Source organism: Mastomys coucha, unplaced genomic scaffold (genome assembly GCF_008632895.1).
Source record: "Mastomys coucha isolate ucsf_1 unplaced genomic scaffold, UCSF_Mcou_1 pScaffold22, whole genome shotgun sequence".
NCBI lineage: Eukaryota > Metazoa > Chordata > Mammalia > Rodentia > Muridae > Mastomys > Mastomys coucha.
Window position 1 is genome coordinate 583,696 of NW_022196905.1, and position 20,692 is coordinate 604,387.

At 37.2% G+C, this 20,692-nt stretch overlaps 2 protein-coding genes across 6 annotated transcripts in view; one reads left to right on the forward strand and one right to left on the reverse strand.

Annotated features, from left to right (window-relative positions):
- Asb3 (ankyrin repeat and SOCS box containing 3) overlaps positions 1-20,692 on the reverse strand; it is a 98,657-nt gene that overhangs the window by 68,500 nt on the left and 9,465 nt on the right. Inside the window, exon 2 of one of the 4 annotated variants that reach the window (XM_031341989.1) lies at positions 13,344-13,482. The exons of 1 other annotated variant lie outside the window; for it this stretch is intronic. The gene's annotated coding sequence lies outside the window, so the exon portion shown is untranslated. Of the gene's footprint in view, positions 1-3,108; positions 3,894-3,991; positions 4,104-13,343; positions 13,483-20,692 lie in introns of those variants that run through there. 2 more of the 4 variants (XM_031341992.1, XM_031341990.1) reach the window with 2 other exon arrangements.
- On the forward strand, positions 3,929-12,801 carry Chac2 (ChaC cation transport regulator homolog 2). Of its 2 annotated transcripts, XM_031341995.1 has the most exons (3): positions 3,929-4,177; positions 9,805-9,840; positions 11,775-12,801. In XM_031341995.1, the coding sequence occupies exons 1-3, from the start codon at positions 4,043-4,045 to the stop codon at positions 12,138-12,140; spliced, it is 537 nt and encodes a 178-aa protein (XP_031197855.1). In that variant the 5' UTR covers positions 3,929-4,042; the 3' UTR covers positions 12,141-12,801. The 2 variants fall into 2 exon arrangements, with proteins under 2 accessions (XP_031197855.1, XP_031197856.1); XM_031341996.1 differs by lacking the exon at positions 9,805-9,840.

Sequence of the window (20,692 nt, forward strand, 5' to 3'; positions counted from 1 at the left end):
AAAAAAAAAAAAAAAGGTTTAAGCAATAGAAATTTAAACTTGAATAAATTTAAACCTATGCATGGTCACCTTTAAAATAAAACTTAAAACTACAAATGTAGAAGTTCATTCTATAGCAAGCAAATTTCTAATGTCAGCTATAAATAAATTAATCTCATCGGGTCAAATGCTCCATTAGAGTAAGTGAAGATATTTATTACTAAACACACATTAAAATTTTCAATTAACAATTATTTTTTAAGCACCAGTTAAGGATCAGCAATGAGGACTATACAGTCACACAGATACTATGTCAAGTTGTTTACAGCCTCAGAGGAAGGTTAAGTATATGTGATCCAACACAGAAAATGTACATTTTGATATGAAGTAAAACAAAATGAAAACCATATAAATTAAAGAAGAATCTACTACTTGGTGAGGGATGTGAGTTGTTCCATACATAACAGAGAACATTTCAAAATGAGCCAACAGGCAAAAGAGCATTCCTAGACAAAAGGAAAATCATAAACGAAAAGGAGGTGAGTGAGCAAGGGAAAGGCGCAACGTGTGTAGGAAGCAGATCACTTTGGAGGAAAGATTGGAAAAACAAAGAGCAGTAGAAAACTAAGACTAAAGAGCAGCTTAAGGCCAAACTGGAGGGACTGAAATACTAACTTATGCTGAGCCTTGTAACTTCTTGCCAAAATAATTATATGTATAAAAGAAAACAAATAAGATACTGATAATGTATTAAGTGTGTTTATTTAACAAAGGAAAATATATTTCTATCCTGAAAACATACACAAGGGTACAACTATAAAAATATTTAAAGAACACCAGCTAGGCAAAAATATGTAGATATGATTCCCTTTCCAATGTACTGGCTTCTGTCTTAGTTACAAATAATGTTAGTGAATTCAAAGCAATATATAATAACCTAAAAAAAATAAGAAAACTTAGTAATATCTCTGAGCTGTATAAAAGAAACACAAGTCCAGAAAAACTATGCTGTAAGTACAGCAACCTTCCTTCCCACCTCTAACACCAACTAGTCAACATAAGCTGTTTCTAAGACATCACCTGTTATAATGCCTACCTGTTCTCTAGTGGCTGCAGAACAATTTTAAGAAAATTAAGAAAATTTGGATATAATAGATATTTGATAATACAATTTTAACAATTTTCTTACATTTTTTTAAAGATTTACTTTATTTATTTTATGTATATGAGTACACTGTAGCTGTACAGATGACCGTGGGCCATCATGTATGTGGCTGCTGGAAATTGAACTCAGGACCTCTGCCAGGCCCGCTCACTCCAGCATAATTCACTGTAGCTGTCTTCAGACGCACCAGAAGAGGGCGTCAGATCTCATTATGGGTGGTTGTGAGCCACCATGTGGTTGCTGGGATCTGAACTCAGGACCTTCGGAAGAGCAGTCAGTGCTATTACCCGCTGAGCCATCTCGCCAGCCCAATTTTCTTACATTTTAAAAGAGATGTATAAGAGTATTTAGAAGGGCTGGCGAGATGGCTCAACGGGTAAGAAAACTGACTGCTCTTCCAAAGAACCTGAGTTCAAATCCCAGCAACCACATGGTGGCTCACAACCACCCTTAATGAGATATGATGCCCTATTCCAGTGCATTTCACAACAGCTACAGTGTACCTATTTATAATAATAAATAAATCTTTAAAAAAAAGTATTTAGAAGAGTATTTAGTAGTAAAAAGTTATAACACATGTACCTTACTCCAAATGCACTGTTGGTAAATACTGATGACAAGTTTACCATGGGAGGTACATGAATAGTAGTTACACTTTCATAATTTTTCTGTTATGTGAATTATATATAGTTATTAAGAAAAATAACCATGCCAAGCATTGTGAAACGACAACTTAGAAAAACTATGGAAAGAAGTGCTTATCCTTAAGCTGAGCTTCTTTGTAGCAGCTTCTGTTGACTGCTTTTCAAGAAATATTCTCTGAGGGCTGGAGAGATGGCTCAGTGGTTAAGAACACCGACTGCTCTTCCAGAAGTCCTGAATTCAATTCCCAGCAACCACATGGTGGCTCACAACCATCTGTTATGGGGTATGGTGCCCTCTTCTGGTGTGTCTGAAGAGAGAGCAATGGTGGTGGACTCATATGCATATACATATATATACACACACATATATATGTATATATATGTACATATATATATATATATTCTCTAAACCTATGTGTGTTAGCATTCTCCTCTAGTAATGCTAAAGATCAAAAACAGAAATACACACAAATGGGCAATCACCCAACATTTCTAGTCTTATACCTCCAGAAAGAACCATGATGGCTGAAGTGAGAAACAGCACTAACTCAACAGATGCTATCATTTCTTAGAATGTTTGACCTCTTGGAGAGATGCATGAAACAAGTTTCTCCTCAGAAAAATACAAATCCAAGCCAAATTTTGTACAGTTTCAGTAGTTACTGCTTCAGCTCTTTCAAAAGCCTGTATATGAGTTCAGTGTTAGGAACCTTTACCTAGAGTATATATTTTAAAAATCTCTACAACTTAAGGAGATTGTTTTGCTTCCTTACTATTATATATAGTATTATATATACTATAGCAACATTTAGGACATCTGCTTGCTTTTCAGTGGGGTGCCAATCAAAGACATAAAACAAAATTCTGGTCTTTTTTGGGATGGGGAGTGTGTATATATCACTTAATTTTCAATTTTGGGGAAATTCAAATACATAATATATTATAATCTTAAGAATACAAAGAACACAGCCCAAAGGAAGACTGAGAAAAAAATGTTTCCCAATAGTCACCAGTGGTTCTACAGATTTTCCCACTAGTGTTTTTATCTAAAATTTAAGATGTCCTGCCATAGTTCTGCAAGAAATCAACTGTCTGATGGGAAGGCAATGAAAACACTTAATAGCTAAGAAGGAAAAACAATACATTTGAAACTAAATATAAGAATCCTCCTCAACCATCCAAATTAAGTGTTCAGTAAAGAATATTCATTATCCTTAAAGTTTTTCATTAAACAAAACAGCACTCATTCATCTGAGAAAAGGATTCTATATACAGCATTGTAAAAACCATTAGTGAAGTATAAGTAATAGGAGAACGTACCTGCTCTTCTCTGAGCCACAGGGATTAAGAATGAACACGATTGTTCTTTGAAGTTTAACTATGTGGTAAATTTCAAAAGTGGGAAAAATGGCTGAGGTGCCTATTTAATGTCAAAATTGACATTGGCTGCCAAGTTCTTCCTGCATCCTTCAGTCCCTACCAGTTTCAGGACCCTTCTGCTGGCATACCCCACCCCCTACTCTAAACTTTTCCAGTCCAAGGGCTGGGCTGACCTTCTACCCAGCAGCCCTTCCTTATATAATCCAACCAAATCCCCTTTGGGCCTCCTGGCTGCTGCACCTGGTCCCCCTCTCTCATCTCCCCTTTCCCTCTCTCTTCTCACATCGCACAGCTCAGTTTGGTCTTGTCCACTGTGGACTCTTCCAGATGTCTCTGACTATATAAAAACCTCTCTCCTCCATCATACCAAGGCGCAGTCAGTCATATTCTTTTCCTTTCCCCCCAACCCCCAAATCCGGTAAGCAACTTCCATTAGAATCCAGTTGCTTTTTCACAGACATAAAACTACTGTTGTAAAATTTCTGTTGTAAAATTACTTCCTGGATCTGCTACTCCGGCTGCTGTTACATGTGGGCAGCTAGTCAATTTTCAAAACATAACAAAATGCCCACGTGGCCATACGTATGCCCTATAGGACAGGAGTCCTGCTTTTTCTCCTCTTTTAATTCCCACTAGAAAAAAAAAGGTGGGAGGGGTACTGAGCCAACTCGAGTCATAACACTCTAAAGAATTGTGGGTAATGTAGTCCCCTGCCTCCCATTCCCTAGCCCTACCCCTCCCGCACCGAAAACCCAGTGTGCTTTGCGCCACACATCAGACGCGGCCGGCGAGCCTGGCACTGCCCCAGCAGCCGGTTACTCCCCTTGGTAGCAGTCCCGTTCTGAAGTCCGGGTGCCGGTCAGGGTCCAGAAAGATGTGGGTGTTTGGTTATGGGTCCCTCATCTGGAAGGTGGACTTCCCCTACCAGGACAAGCTGGTTGGTTACATCACAAACTACAGCCGGCGCTTCTGGCAAGGTAGCACTGACCACCGCGGGGTCCCCGGCAAGGTAAGGAGCCTCATGCCCACCTACCCAACAGAGCACTGGAATAGGATAAAGCTCTCCTCAACTTCGTTGGCCACCTGCCCTTGCCTTTCTCCAGAACTGGACATCGTTAGGCCGCTTCTGAAGCCAGTAATTAGTTTCTAAAGCAGAAGGCACAGGCACAGGAGCTCGCCTAAGGCTGAAGTGCCCTTGTCTTGGCAACCTCTGCCACCTCACAAAATTAATAAAGTTGAATTTTCATGTCACCACATGGTCAGTGTGGCCAGGTTTTTACTGCTCTGGATTTATATGTGCCTGTAAATTTCCAATTTATGTTTCCAATGTTTTAGTTTTAAAATGCCTAAGATCACGAAAGAACTAGTTTCCAGTCATTTCCAATTTTTATGCTCATGGTGATTACTTTGATAAGTATAAGCAAAGTTATGGGAGGTTTGCAGTTCATGCTGAGTAATACAGTGAAAATCTCCATTACTTTAGTGGTTCCTTCTCCATAGTTCTCTTGAATTATTAATGTAAATACAAATCATTTGATCTGTTTTTCAGTCCGGTCATAGAAGGCATTCAGCTCACTAGGGGTTCAGAGTGTTAGAGGCACCTCACTGTTTGCCTTGGCTGCAAAACAACTAATCTGTGAAATAAAGAAATATAACAAGTATGAAGTAACTAGTAACTTCTTTGGTTAACATCTAACCTTTGGAGTACTCATTTTGAATGCTTATATGTTCTCTAAAACACTTAAAATAAGCCTAGTCTGCTGGCATAAATTTGTAATCCGAAAGAATATCACAAGTTCAGTATCTGCCTGGACCTCAAACTCAGAAGGGAATTTGGGAATATAGCTTAGTAGTAGAGTTCTTACCTAGCACATAAAAGACCCTGAGTTCAATTCCCAGCACCATTTTAAAAAAATACTCTAAAGCATAATATTCTGAAATACTGGAAACCAGATATCAGAAGAGGATTTTTTAGGAAGGGAAATATCACGGTTCTGAAATAGTTTGTACCTGCTCAAAAGACACAGGCTTTAAATCAGGAAAAGCACCTGAGTTAGAACCATTCTAACTAGAGTTTGTCAATTAAGAATTATGGTAGACTTTCCTGGGCTAGTTGAACCCAAACAGAGAGCAATTGTTTATTTACACCAACAGAAACACCATAACCAAAGAATTACCAAGACTATTATAAAACAATATTTAAGACATTAAAGAATTAAATAGACCATAGCAGGAAGTCTGTATCCAAAAACCATGCCTACAATTCATTCCCTGGTGCAGCAAAACTGTCAACTCTCAGCTTAGCTATGATGGAGGTAAAATCCTTTGGTGATGTGAGGGACATTCTTCAATGGATCTGTTACTTACAGCCTTATTACAATAAACTCTAATGTCTAAAAATTGTCCTTATTTTGGGCTTGTACCACAGTAAGAGCCAATATTTTAAGCTCTACTAAATAGCTAACAAACAAACAAACAAAAAGACTTTATATATTTATGTTCATTTAAGAAAATACTATGGCAGGCATGGGGAGGGGAGAGGCAACAGGGGTTTGTTTTTGTTGTTTTTGTTTATTTCTTTGTTTTTTGGAGGGGAAACTGTGAAAGGAGAAATTTACATGTAAATAAAGAAAATATCTAATAATAAAAAAAGAAAATACTAGTAGTGATGTATTATTTTGAAATATACAGTTAATATGTTTGGAGTTATTTAAATTTTATATTGAGAAAAACATGTATTTTCAGTATTGCTGTAGACAAGCATCTACATAAGACTGTTAAGTTGACTGTGTTTTATATCAAACAACTTTTATAATTTTTATTGTTATGTTTTATAAATTTTAAAGGATATGAAAAAGTTAAAATAAGTAAAATGCCTTGTAGATATCAATTTTGATATATATAACCTTAAACTAGGTTTTCATTTTAATGACCACATATTAAGAGGGCAGGTACGTACGTGATTATGACTACATATTTTACTGCATAGGCTCAATCAAAGGGTGTGCTTCTTACATAGCACATTAAGATATGTGTACTGTCAAGCACACTGCTGGTAAAAAAAATTATCTAATCAATGCAGTATTTCTTTAAAAGTCTATGGTTTTCAGATTTTGTTGTCAGTGGTGGTGGTACTGTTTGTGTGTATCAATTTTAAAAAGTAAGGCCTAAGACCCCAGCATAATGGTACACCCCTTTAATGCCAGTACTTGGGAGGCAGAGGCAGAGGCAGGTGGATCTCTGTGAGTTAGAGCCAAAAGTACATAATAAAACCCTATCTTTGGGAAGATGGGATCAATGGTTCTTTAAAAGGAAAAGATGATGTTTTAATTATATTTTTAATAAATAAGGCCAGTAATGTGGTTCATCAAGTAAAGGACAAAACTGACTCCTACAAGGTATCCTCTGACCTCAACACACAAGCCATGGCACAGGTGTGCACATATAAAGAAATGTTGAAAAATATAGTAAGAGATCTATAAAGGCCAACGTTTCTTTGTGCTTCAGCTTACTAAAACTTAAGAAAGGGAGATGCATTGGCTAATAATTTTACACCTTTCATTTCAAAACAACAAAAAAAAATCCATCCCTGAAAATTAAAGGAACTATTTAGCACTAAATATATTCCAAATACAGTATTCTGTTAAAGAACTAGACAAAGCATCCTAACTTGACCTAACATTTTGATTTACACTTGTCTAAATGTAACTATCTGGACAAAAATATAGAAGACTATTCCAGATCTATTCAGCAACTTGGAATGGCTCAGATAGTTCTTAGGATATAAGCTGTGTTTTTACAAAAATATGTACCCAGTAAGTTAGTTAGAAGAAAGTCAGCTATACAGATGTAAGGCTTATTTCATATAGTGTAGTAGAGAGAAGAGTTTGCTTGAATTTCCTCATTAAACTTTAATTTCTTCCTAGGTTTCTGTTTATTTATAGAGAAAGAGTCTCACTATGTATTTCTGGCTGATATAGAAGTCACTCTGTAGACCAATCTGACCTCAAACTCAGAGATCCAACTTTCTCTGCCTCTCAGAATGCAGGGATTAAAGGCCTGTGCCACCATACCTAGCTTCTAAATTTACTTAAGTATATCTGTATCACAAAATGATTGTTTCTCAGCAAAGGAAAGATTTGAATGAAGAGAATTTTCTCCAAAATTATAACTGCAAAAAAATGAAGCTTGTTTTATTTTGTTTTGTTTGCTGTAGGGTCTTGTATAGCCCAAGCTGTTTTGAAACTTGCTATATAGCAAACATGATCATGAATTCCTGATTCTCCTCCCTCCACCTCCCAAGTACTCTAGAATAAACGTGTATATCATCACATCTGGCAAAGGAATCGTTTTAATTTGAAAAAAAATCAGAAATACTTACTAAATCCTTAACTTTCCTAGATTAAAAGCATTCCTCATCATCCAATAAAAGCATCAATCATGACTTATTAATAAAACAACTCCCAGTCCTACTCAGTTTCAAAGAACTCTTCTTAGCCACAGATGTTGATGCAGACTTGTATCAGATCACTGAATTGAGGAGGCTGAGGCAAGAGGATTGCCACTTTGTAGCCAGCCTTGGCTACACAGCAAGACACTGTTTTCTCAAAAATGAAGAAGGAAACGAAAATGGCAGCTTGTAGCTCAGCTAGTGTTAACCCTCCTACCACACAAACTGGTTGTGTGAGAAAATCTCATTCCTACACTCAGGAGATAGAGTGAGTACATCAGAAGTTAGATCTAAATCATCCTTAGCTACACTGTGAATGGCTGGCAAGTCTGAGCTACACAAGACCCTATCTTTAAAAAACTAAATAAATAAACTAAGAAAAGAAACCTTTCTTCAGTTTCATTGCTCCCTTATTAAAAGAAAATTTTTAGAAACATACTGTTTTTCAGAAATGTTCAAATATGTGACAGTAAGAGTTATATAAAGAAGACTTTTAAGTAAGTCAATATACTTTGATGAGAAAGGTAGGAAGGAATGGGATTCCTAGTTTAGCAAAGCACCTTTGTTTTATTCTCTAGAATAGCACAACCTTGAAAGATTTAAAGCCAGAAAGCTATTTTTGGCTTTCACTGGACTAGGAGGAAGCAAAATCTGCAAAAGACAGAGAAATCTCTAAGGAGACAACCGACTGATCGAAAAGAACCAAACTGGGCTGAAGAGATGGCTCTGAGGCTCACACTGTTCTTGTAGAGCACCCAAGTTCAGTTCTCAGCACTTAACAATGGGCAGCAAGCACACGCCTGTAACTCCAGCTCCCAGGGGATCTGCTGCCCTCTTCTGGCCTCACATGCACATGCCCCCACAGACACATAGTTTTTAAAATATTTACTTATTTATAGGGGGAGAGGAGTGTATATACACAATTTTAAAAAGACAAAACCATCAAGAACTGGATCAGCTAGGCAGAAGGGGAATGAGCTGAAGTACAAAATGTGTCACCCTCACTGCAGGTATTTCTTTCTTTGCATTTTATTTCATCCTCCTTCCACTGTAATCACTATACATTTTACCAACCTGATATTCCCAAAATACTTCTTCTATCATAGCAATCACCTGCTACCCAAGTGCTACAGGTTTTAATTTCTAATTTCTCTCACATTTTAATGGCTTCTTGTTTCCATTGTTCCACTAACTTCAAGTTAGTGTTTTCACAAGTTCTGCCTTTGTTTTTTTAGCCCAAGGTCCAAGATATGCAAGTATCTATTTGTACTACTAACCGCACCTCCACTCCCTCAACTCTGCCTCTCACTTTACAAACCTGACTCTATGCAATCTCCAATCATCTTTCTGAATTGTCTCTCTTACACTGGGGAACCCTCTGCTGCAAACAGCAGTCTCGGGAGGCTGAGACAAAGGAATTCAAGACAAGCCTGTCTACATAGTGAGTTCTAGGCCAGCCCAGGCTACACACTGAAAACTATCTGAAAAGAAAAACTGATTAATTAATTAGAATCTAATTAATTAAGATGCACATAGGCTACAATAGTCCTGCCAGGTAGTCTGTCTTGTATAAGAACACTGAACAGTTTAAGAAGAAAACAAAAACAAAAAACAACTCTAAGCTAGGCTTGGCGGGCATGTCTATAAGCCTAGCACTTCAGAGGTAGAGCAGGAGTTCAAACCAAGCCTTAGCTACATAGCAAGTTTGTGACCACTCTAGGCTACAAGAGACTTTCTCTCAAAATAGTACATAGATGACAGATAGAAATATACAATGATAAATCTAGTATTAGCCTCTAAATAAGTCAATATAACTTACTTATGAGAGTATAAAAACAGCTACCTTGAAGCACCCTGTGGCATAAATACAAAAGTAAAGGTACCTCATAACTACAGGTAAAAATCACCCATTCATTCACACCTGAGACTGAAGTATAGCCTAGTAGTGGTTCTGAACATGTGAACCTAAGAGTTTCACTAAGCCAGCTAGCATGCTATTATTATAAATACTTAGTATCAGGGTCCAGACCCACAGAATCAGATCTGTTAGATGTATAACGCTTTAACCCACTCCCTTAGACAGATGTAGCAGAACTTTATTCTATGACAAGTTGCTAATGTTTAGTTATTTAATGAACTTTAAATTCAGAAAAAAAAAATACTTTTTTCTGCCTTTTTCAAAACAGCCTGGAAGAGTTGTGACCCTTGTTGAAGACCCTGGGGTATGATATACTTTTTTTTTTAACATAGTTCTAATTAAATAAAATGTTAGCTCTGTATTTTAATAATCAGTGAAATTTTATTACTCATCACAAAATCTGAATTAAACTGAGTCTGAAACTCTTTTCTGTATTGGTTTTGGCAGATTATTTATTTATTTATTCTATATATATACTATATCCAGACCAGTTTCCCCTCCCTCCTTTCCTCCCACATCCTCTCTCCCCCAATCCACCTGTCTTCGATTACCCTTCAGAAACGGACAGGCTTCCCAAGGATATCAAGCAAACAGGCATATCATTGCAGTAAGACTACGCATCTTCCCTAGGCAGGACAAAGCAACAGTAGGAGAAAAAGCAGGCAGAATAGTCAGAGACAGCTGCTGGGACAGTTAGGAAGGTGCACAAGAAGACCAAGCCACCCAACTGTCACAGACAGAACATGAGTTTGAGCTAGGTTTTAGGGTTCGTTTGCTTGTTCAGGTTTGGTGGTTTAGGGTTTTCAAGACAGGGGTTCTCTGGATAATCCTGACTGTCCTGTATTAAAAGCATGCACCATCACCAGCTACTGCCAGGCTTCTTTTCTGTACCAGTGGGAAAGTTACAGTCAGAAGTCAAAAAGCAACAAAATACAACCAAATTATATGTAATCTCCTTTTACGACTTTCTGAGTGAGTTTGGTGACTGAGAATTTTGTGATCCTCTTTAATAGTAATAGGAACAGGCTCCATACATCCTAATTATGACTAAGAATTTAATAGAATTCTTAAAGCACTCTAGAAATTTGCCTGGAATCAGATATTTTTTAGTAAAAACAAAAAATGCTGATTTTATAAACAGCATTTGTAATTTTGAAACAAGTCTGAAGCACTTAAAATCTCATGGACAGTACCCAGTTTCTTTAAAGTTGGGGGAAAATTTATACAAAACAAACATCAAGGAGCACCAGTCCTGCCACCTGCCTATAATCAGCAAGCTAAGGCAGAAGAATGAAAAGGCCAGCCTTGCTCAGAATGCTAGTCCTTATCTGAAAATTTAACAAAAAGGAGGCAACCATTAGTACCATTAATTATAGTCTTGATTACAAGATGCTTTCAACAGTTTATAGTGGGAAAGCCATCTAAAAGTACTGTATCCTCAAACCAATGACTATAACTCCTAGTGAGCAAATGGCACCTTTCTTCCACAGAATTTAATGATCAGTGAACACTTGATATTAGTTTAAAAATAAGATCTAATATAAACTTTTAATGGAAGGGACTTGCTGTGCTTAATATAAATCAATTACTTATTCAAAATAAAGCATTTTATTTACTTATTAAAAATCAGCATTTTAGAGGCCCCCAACACAAATACAGTAGAGGACTGCCAGGTCTATGTTCATTCAGAAATGTTGCACCTAACCCTCAAGAGACTGGAGACCCCAGAGAGTTTAGAGGTCAGATGGGGTCAGGGGTGGGAACAAGCACTTGGAGACAGGGGAATGGGGAGGAGGTATGGGATGTGGAAAAGTCAGAGGGTGAAAGAGGATAAAATGTGGAGTATAAAAAAATAAATAAATGCTGTTTTTATTTATTTATTTATGTATTTATTGGGTTTTTTTGATTTTGGGGGTTTTTTTTGTTTGTTTGTTTTGTTTTTTGGTTTTTTCAAGACAGGGTTTCTCTGTATAGCCCTGGCAGTCCTGGAACTCACTCTGTAGACCAGGCTGGTCTTGAACTCAGAAATCTGCCTGGCTCTGCCTCCCAAGTGCTGGAATTAAAGGTGCCCGGCAATGCTGTTTTTCTTAATTGTTTACTATCTACCACTTTGAGGCACATGTAAAGAAAACTTCATTAACTTCTAAGACTCTAAGATATCTTAGGTCATAAATTATCTTCACCTACATTGATAGCCTTTTAAATGCAAAACAGTATATTCTTTTCATTTTTCAACAGGGTAGTGTATGGGGTGTTGCTTACAAACTACCAGCAGGAAAAGAAGAGGAAGTAAAAACATACCTTGACTTCAGAGAGAAAGGAGGCTACAGAACTACGACAGTCATTTTTTATCCGAAAGATTCCACAACAAAACCATTCAGTGTTTTGCTCTACATTGGAACATGTGACAATCCTAACTATCTTGGCCCTGCACCTCTGGAAGACATTGCTGAACAAATTTTTAATGCATCTGGTCCAAGTGGAAGAAATACAGAATATCTTTTTGAACTTGCAGATTCTATTAGGAAACTTGTGCCAGAAGATGCAGACGAGCATCTCTTCTCTTTGGAAAAATTAGTAAGGAAACGCTTAGAAGGAAAATAGAACCTGATTTACATACACAGTCACCAACTCACCCAAAGAGGCAAGAGTTTTAGTCTTCAGAAAATAACATCAGTACAGAACAGCAGTATATTTTAGACATTCTTAAAGATTCTTGAAGATCTTACTATTTAATATAGTAATTGGAATATAATCTAAATTTACAATTTATTTGCAAGTGTCCTGAAACATATCCAAAAGATTTTCATAATGGAAAAGAGTTCATGTTGTACAAGTGATTTCCTAATTACATTTCAACATTTGTTCATTAGAAATACAGGTCTTGATTAACTTCCTGTTTCTATTAGAGTAACCATGGTTTGTTGTATATAAGTTTAAAATAATGTTATTAGAAATATATGGTAAGAGTTACTCCAGCACTGATTTGTTAATTTCCTTGTTATTTGGAATTAAATGAACCTCCAACTTAGGCCAAAAGAAATTGGACTTTTTTTTAATATAAATTGTTCCTTTGGAATTATAATGTGCTTTCTTCTCTTTTGGGGTAAAAAGATATTTTACTACAAAGAAAAACTATATGTAACTATAGATATATCAATCCACTAATAATGATATTTACTTTGTATTTATCTCATAATGAAAATAAAATAAAATAAAAGATAGGTTTTCTGGTGGAGACATAATAAAAATTGTGTTTAAAACAGATTTTACAATTATAATTTCTCTAAGTAGTGTCATTTCTGATTATAGTCTATATTTTTTCTTATTTATATTTCATCACATAAATAAGAGCATCAACTATTTATGTGGCTATGTAATCAGGAAGCTAATTCTTAAATTATTAACTTCATAAAACTAGCCTTGATTCTTTTCTTTTTTTTAATTGGTTATTTATTTACTTTACATCCCCATTGCAGCTTCCCTTCCCTCTCCTCCTCCTACTCCGCAGAAAAAGGAGAGGCCCCTGGCCTTGGCATATCAAGTTGCAGTTAAGATTAGGCACATCTACTGTGGACAGACCAGGAGCCTAATTAGGGGAAAGGGATCCAAAGGCATGCAATGTAGTCAGACACAGCCCTGCTCCCACTTCGGAGCCCCACGTGAAGAACCAGCTGCACAACTATTACATCTGTGCAGAGCCTAGGTCAGCCCCCCACATGCTCTCTGGCTGGCAGTTCAATCTCTATGGGCCGCTATTGTGCCCACGTTAATTGATTTTGTAGGTTTTCCTGTGGTATCTGACACCTTTTGCTCCTTCAATCCTTCCCCTCCTTCTTCACTGGATTCCTCAAACTCCACTTAATGTCTGGCTGTGGCTCTCTGCATCAGCTTCCATCAGTTGCTGGGGAAAACTTCTCTGATGACATTTATGGTAGGCTCGTATCTGCAAGTATAGCAGAAACAGTGTCAGGAGTGGACGCCCTCTCATGACATGTGTCTCAAGCTGAGCTACACATTGCCTGGCCATTCCCTCAAATTCCGCTCCATGTTTTACCCCTGGCCATCTTGCTGGCAGGAAAAATTAAGGGTCTGAGGCTTTGTGAGTGTGTTGGTGTTCTAGTCTTTCCATTAGAGTCTTGCCTGGTTACAAGAGATGGCTGGTTCAGGATCCATTATCCCCCATTGTTAGAGTCATCCTCATAGATTCGAGTTTCCCTTGTCCTATCTCATGAAATATGCCTCCCTCCCAATACAGTTCTCTCTCCCAGTACTCTCTCCCTCTGACCTCTCCCAAATTTGTCCCTCCTGTTCCCATTCCCTATCTTCATTCCCACCTAGTCCCATCCTTCCATCTACCCCAGATTTCTAATCTATTTTCCCTTCTCAGTGAGATTCAAGCATTCCCCCTTAGGCCCTCTTGTAAGTGAGTATATATCATGTTTGTCATTCTGGATCTGGCTTACCTCACTCAGGATGATCTTTTCTAAATTGATCCACTTGCCGGCAAATTTCATTGTTTTTAATGGCTGAGTAATACTCCATTATATAAATGTGCCACATTTTCTTTATCCATCCTTCAGTTGAGGGACATCTAGGTTTGTTTCCAGTTTCTGGCTATTATGAACAAACCTGTTTAGAATATAGCTAAGCAAGTGTATCTGTGGGATGGTGGAGCTCCCTTTAGGTATATGTCCAGGAATGGTATATGAAGTAGAAACTTAAGGGTTCTTTGTAAAGTCAGTTGGGTGGTGTTTTGTTGGACCAAACACATGAAGGAATGATGCATTTAAGTGGACACAAGTGAAAGGCTAAGGCAAATTGTGAAGGAACATTACACTGAAGCAGACACAGGAGAGAGGATGTTCTGCTAATGCGAGCACATGGAAGGAAACGTGATGAGGATTCTTTGCTAACAACATGCATGTATTGGCCCTCCTTCCATTGTGTAGTTGAGCTGCACTTGTCAGAATTCCATAGAGAGAAACATACCAAAAAACAAAACAAAACAAAAAAAAATCTGTTGGTGTACTACAGTTTCTTGCCGATTCCACAGACTCAGGCTGATTGGATGCAAATGCTGAGACAAGATACATAAAGGACACATGATGTTTGGAGGGTATAAATAGGACTTCATGGAGTGACAGAGACAGAGCTTGGCTTGCTGGTACAGGTAGCTGTGCAATGCTGATTTCACTTCTGGTGTCACCTGGTCCCCTGCTGTCTCTGCTAGGTTGTGCCACCACTAGCTGCTGATGTCTGCTTGCTATTCCAACTCTGCAAACAGGACTTGTGATATTTTTGTGAGATGTTTGTGACTGGATCGAGCTACCACGAACTGCTAACCGATTTCCAGACAACACATGTAAGAGTTGCTCCAAATAACCTTTCTAAACAGGTCCACTTCCCCCATATTCTTTCTTTTCCACTACCTCTGGTGGGTGGTAGGCTACAAGGGAACTTAAAAAGCATTTAAGAACCATCATTAAAAATAAGGTTTGAAAAAATTAAAGTTACAGGTATAGATGAGTCTTGAGGTAATTCCATTCCCAATTTTCTGAGAAACTGTCAAATTGATTTCCAAAATGATCGCACAAGTTTGCACTCCTACCAGCACTGGAGAAGTGTTCCCCTTGCTCCACATCCTCAAAACCAGGTGTTGAAAATTTTGTTTAGATCTTTACCCTGTTTTTTTAATTGGGTTATTTGGTTTCTTGATATCTAGTTTCTTGAGTTCTATATATATTTTTGGAAGTCAGCCCTGTCAGGTGTGGAGTTAGTGAAAATAATTTCCCATTTGTAGGCTGCTATATTATCCTTTGGCTTACAGAAGCTTTTCAGTTCTATGAGGTCCCATTTATTAATTGATACTTTAAGTGCCTGAGATGTTGGTGTTCTGGTTCAGGAAGTTGTCTCCTGTGCCAGTGAACTCAAGGCTATCCTGCACTTTCTGTTCTATCAGGTTTGGTATATATGGTTTGATGCTGAAGTCTTTGATCCATTTGAATTTGAGTTTTGTGCAGGGTGGTAGATATGGATCTATTTACCTTCTTCTACATGGCACACATCCAGTTAGACCAGCACCATTTGTTAAAGATGCTTTCTTTTCTTTTATTCTATGGTATAGTTTTGGCTTCTTTGTCAAAAAATCAAAGTGTTCATAAGTGTGTAGATTTTCTTCTGGGTCTTCCAATTGATTCCACTGATAAAAAATTCATCCATTTTTATGCTAATACCATGGGGTTTTTATTACTATTGCTCCTTAGTACAGCGTGAAATCAGGAATGGTGATACCTCTAGAAGTTCTTTTATTGTACAGGATTGTTTTATTTATCCTGGGTTTAGTCTCCTACTGTTCATGTGTGGAATTCAATGTGTGATTTAATCTTAGTAGTGTTTCTTTTAAAAATGTGGGTGCCTTTTCATTTGGGGCACAGATATTCTGAATTTGAGTCATCAATATTGTTGGATTTTCCTTTGATTAGTATGAAGTGTATCCCTCTCCATCTCTTTTCATTAATTTTGGTTGAAAGTATATTTTATTAGATATTAGAGTGGCTACTCCAGCTTGCTTCTTGGGACCTTTTGCTTGAAAAACCTTTCTCCTGCCCTTTACTCTGAGAGATTGTCTATGTTTGATGTTGAGTTATGTTTCTTGTATGCACCAGACTTGTGGATCCTGCTTTCTCATCTATTTTTATAGTCGTCTTTTTATTGGGGAATTGAGTCCACTGATGTTGAGCAATATTAAATACCAGTGATTGTTAATTCCCATTATTTTGATGTTGGTGGAGGTAGTGGGGGGGGTATGCAGGTAAGTGCACACTTCCCTTCTTTTAGTTTTGCTGGTGTGAAAGTATTTATTTCCTGTGGGTTTTTTGAGGAGCATATAGTTAACCTCCTTGGATTAGAGTTCCCCTCCAGTATATTCTGTAGGGCTGAATTTGTGAATAGATATTGTTTAAATTTGGTTTTGTCATGGAATAACTTGTTTTCTCTATCCATAGTGATTAAAAGTATATAGCTAAGTATAGTAGTGTGGGCTGACATCTATGATCTCTTAGAGACTATAAAACATCTGTCCAGGCCCTTCGGGCTTTAGAGTCTCTGTTGAAAAGTTGGGTATAATTCTAATAGAACTGCCTTTATATGTTACTTGGCCTGCTTCCCTTGCAGCTTTTAATATCCCTTCTTTGTTCTGTACATTTAGTATTTTGATTATTATATGACAGAAGGATTTTCTTTTTTGATCCAATCTATTTGGCATTCTGTAAACTTCTTGTACATTTATGGCCATCTCTTTAGATTAGGGAAGTTTGCTTCCAAAAAGCTTCTACCCTTTTATTGCTAAATGAATTAAAACCAAGTTAGTAAGAAAAAGCTTTGTCCTCTCTAGTAAGACGAAGCTGCCTCACTGTTAAAAAGAGACCTGCTCTGTCCCATGGCTCGGAGAAGCCTGCCTGCTCTTCCTGCTTTCTCTGCAGTTTCTTCTTTGTCTCTTTCTCTCTGCATTCTGATACATTTCTCTTTTAATGTCTAAATTCCCTTTGAATTTTCTAAGTTCTTGTCTTCTGTTGTCCTTCTTCCTCCTAATCTTGCTCTCTACTCCAGCTCTGATGTAATAATAATGCCATGCGACAACACCCAGAGAAAGCTCTACTCCCAGGTGCTTTAACACACCCAGGATCAGAGGTGAGGACATAACCTCTGTTCCAACACCGGAAGTAACTGGGACCAGTGGGGCCAGGCACACGGGAACTCTGCCAGCCCAGTGGCTCGGGTTGCTTCCTGGTCTGTCTGGGCCGGCCCGGTGCCCTGAGCAGACCTTGGGTGCAAACCCTTCAATCATTCCCAAAACACCCAGAGGAAGCTTCACTCCCAGGTGCTCTAACAAGCCCAGGGTCACAGGATCCCAGAATCACAGGATCACAGAGAAAGTTTGACTCTGAGGAGTTCTGACACAATCAGGATCACAGGAAGGACAAGCTCCAGTCAGATTTAGCAAGGGCAGGTAGCACTAGAGATAACCAGACGATGAGGGGCAAGCATACGAGTATAAGCAACACAAACCAAGGCTACTTGGCATCATCAGAACCCAATTCTCCCACCATTGCAAGTCCTGGACACACCATCACACCAGAAAAGCAAGATTCAGATATAAAATCACTTCTCATGATGATGATACGGGACTTTAAGAAAGACATAAATAGTACCCTCAAAGAAATACAGGAGAACACAGGTAAACAGCTAAAAGCCCTTCAAGAGGAAACACAAAAATCCCTTAAAGAACTACAGGAAAACACAATCAAACAGGTGAAGGAAATGAGCAAAACCATCCAGAATCTAAAACTGGAAATAGAAACAATAAAGAAATCAGAAAGAGAGACAAAACTGGAGATACAAAACCTAGGAAAGAAATCAGGAGTCATAGATGCAAGTATCACCAACAGAATACAAGAGATAGAAGAGAGAATCTCAGGGGTAGAAGACACCATAGAAAACATTGACACAACAGTTAAAGAAAATGCAAAGTGCAAAAAGTTCCTAACTCAAAACATCCAGGAAATCCAGGATGCAATGAGTAGATCAAATCTAAGGATTATAAGTATAGAAGAGAGTGAAGATTCCCAAGGTAATGGGCCAGTAAATATCTTCAACAAAATTATAAAAGAAAACTTCCCTAACCTAAAGAAAGCGATGCCCATGAACATACAAGAAGCCTACGAAAAGAAATTCCTCCTGTCACATAATAATCAAAACATCAAATGCACTAAACAAAGAAAGAATTTTAAAACCAGTAAGGGAAAAAGGTCAAATATCATATAAAGGCAGGCCTATCAGAATTACGGCAGACTTCTCACCAGAGACTATGAAAGCTAGAAGATCCTGGGCAGATGTCATACAGACCCTACAAGAACACAAATGCCAGCCCAGTCTACTATACCCAGCAAAACACTCAATTACCATAGATGGAGAAAACAAGATATTCCATGACAAAACAAAATTTACACAATATCTTTCCACAAATCCAGCCCTACAAAGGATAATACATGGAAAACATCAACATAAGGAGCAAAACTACACCCAAGAAGTAAGAAAGTAGTCTTTCAACAAATCCACACAAACCTAATTCCACCTCTTACAACAAAAATAACAGGAAGTAACAATTATGTTTTCTTAATATCTTAATATGAAAATTAATATTACCAATATATCCTAATCGATTGAAATCCAAAAATATGAGGAATTAGAAATTTATTGACTGTCATCCAATGGTTTCTCTAATTTGGTAATTGGAGAAATAGGTCCAATATTATACAATCCATATACACTTTCAGCTTATTTGTTCGTGACAATGTCTTGCTGTGTATAACATAATGGTCTTGAGATCTTGCTTCTCCTATCTCAGCCTCTCTATTAGTAGTATTGTTTATTTTATGTTTCTATACTATATGATGGCTTTCAGAACAGCTTACATATTTTAAAAGTATTTATATACCCAAAAGAAATGTAGACAATTAAATTGGGAGGGAATTTGTAAGAGAACAACAAAGAGTAAGACTGAATGCTTTGCTTGACGTTTGTAACTCTTGTATCAAGCGACCACAGTAAGAGCCAAGATTTTAAGCTCTACTAAATATAAAACAAAAACACTTTATATATTTATGTTCATTTAAGAAAATATTAGTAGTGATGTATTATTTTGAAATATACAGTTAATAAGTTTGGAGTTATTTAAAATTTATATTGAGAAAAATGTATGTATTTTCAGTATTGCTGTAGATAAGCATCTACATAAGACTGTTAAATTGACTGTTGTTTTATATCAACAACTTTTATAATACTTTTATTGTTATAACATTTTATAAATTTTAATGAATATGACAAAAAAGATATTGAAGGGGGGTCTTTGGGAGGAGTTGGGGTACAAAAGGAAAAAAATAACGTGATTTTAATTCTATTTACTTAAAATATGTTTTTAAATGTTAACAAATTCAGATAAATTGAAATCATGTAAGTTTTCTCATTATAATACAATAAAACTTTAAAAAATAATAATAATGCCATGCAATGTAATCATTCTTGGGGTTTGGTTGGTTGGTTGATTGGTCTCGTACCTTTCTTAGGGGAGTATATAACATGTTTTTTTCAAGTATCCTTTTTTTTTTCTTTTTTTACAAAATTTCCCTAAAAGTTCAAACATAAATTCAAATCATAAATTGAATAAGAAGTTTACAACAGAGATGTTTACATGTCTTCAATTAAGAGTAATTACCTGGCTAAATATTAATTCATCTAAGTTTTGTATAGATAAGCCCAGTCAATATTTTAATCTTCTATCCTTGCATCTACAATAAATTGTTAGTTTCCTTTTATGACCTTTGGTTAATTGTTTTATAACCTCGAGATGTGTTCTAAATTCTATCTCAGAAGCAATTAACTCGTGGCAGTTGAAGACTAGTACAGTTCATTGCTGTATTCCTATCAGAGAAGGCTTATAAGAGCAGTCCTATTATAAAGGGCTTACTAATTACTAGTATAATTTTAGGAATTGTTATAGAATCATCATTAAGAATTAACAAATTATCTATATGTCTATATAGCATCACTACAAGACAGTACATCTTCGTTGATCTGTAGAAATCTGTCCAATAGGGTGGGCTAGTACCTAGTGATTATTACATAATATTTAATAATAGGAAAGGCATACCAGCTACAAGAAGCAATCCTGGGATGAAGCCTCTATGGTACCTTGCCTCATACAGATTATTCACCGTAAACCATGCAAAGTGGTGGGCCACCTCCAGGAAGGCCACATGCCAGCCTTAGCCTATCCTAGATGGCTCCTGACAGTGGTTCATTTACACAATGGAATACTATACAGCTATTAAAAACAAGGACATCATGAATTTTGCAGGCAAATGGATTGAACTAGGAAAGATCCTCTTGAATGACCTAACCCAGACAGACCCAAAGGACATGCATGATATGTATTCACTTATAAGTGGATATTAGTCATAAAGAACATAATATCCATGATATACCCCACAGATCCAAAGAAATTAAACAAAGTAGGCCCAAGCAAGGATGCTTGAATCACACTTAGAAGGAGATAGGAGGCAGAGGGAGGAAGGGAATTGGGGGGGGGGGGGGGG

Bases quoted from the DNA above. Each gene is read 5' to 3' on its own strand.
- Chac2 (XM_031341995.1), top strand. From the start codon at position 4,043: ATGTGGGTGTTTGGTTATGGGTCCCTCATCTGGAAGGTGGACTTCCCC. The intron at 4,178-9,804 runs GTAAGGAGCCTC...TTTTCAAAACAG, and splicing joins ACCGCGGGGTCCCCGGCAAG to CCTGGAAGAGTTGTGACCCT. The intron at 9,841-11,774 runs GTATGATATACT...ATTTTTCAACAG, and splicing joins CCCTTGTTGAAGACCCTGGG to GGTAGTGTATGGGGTGTTGC.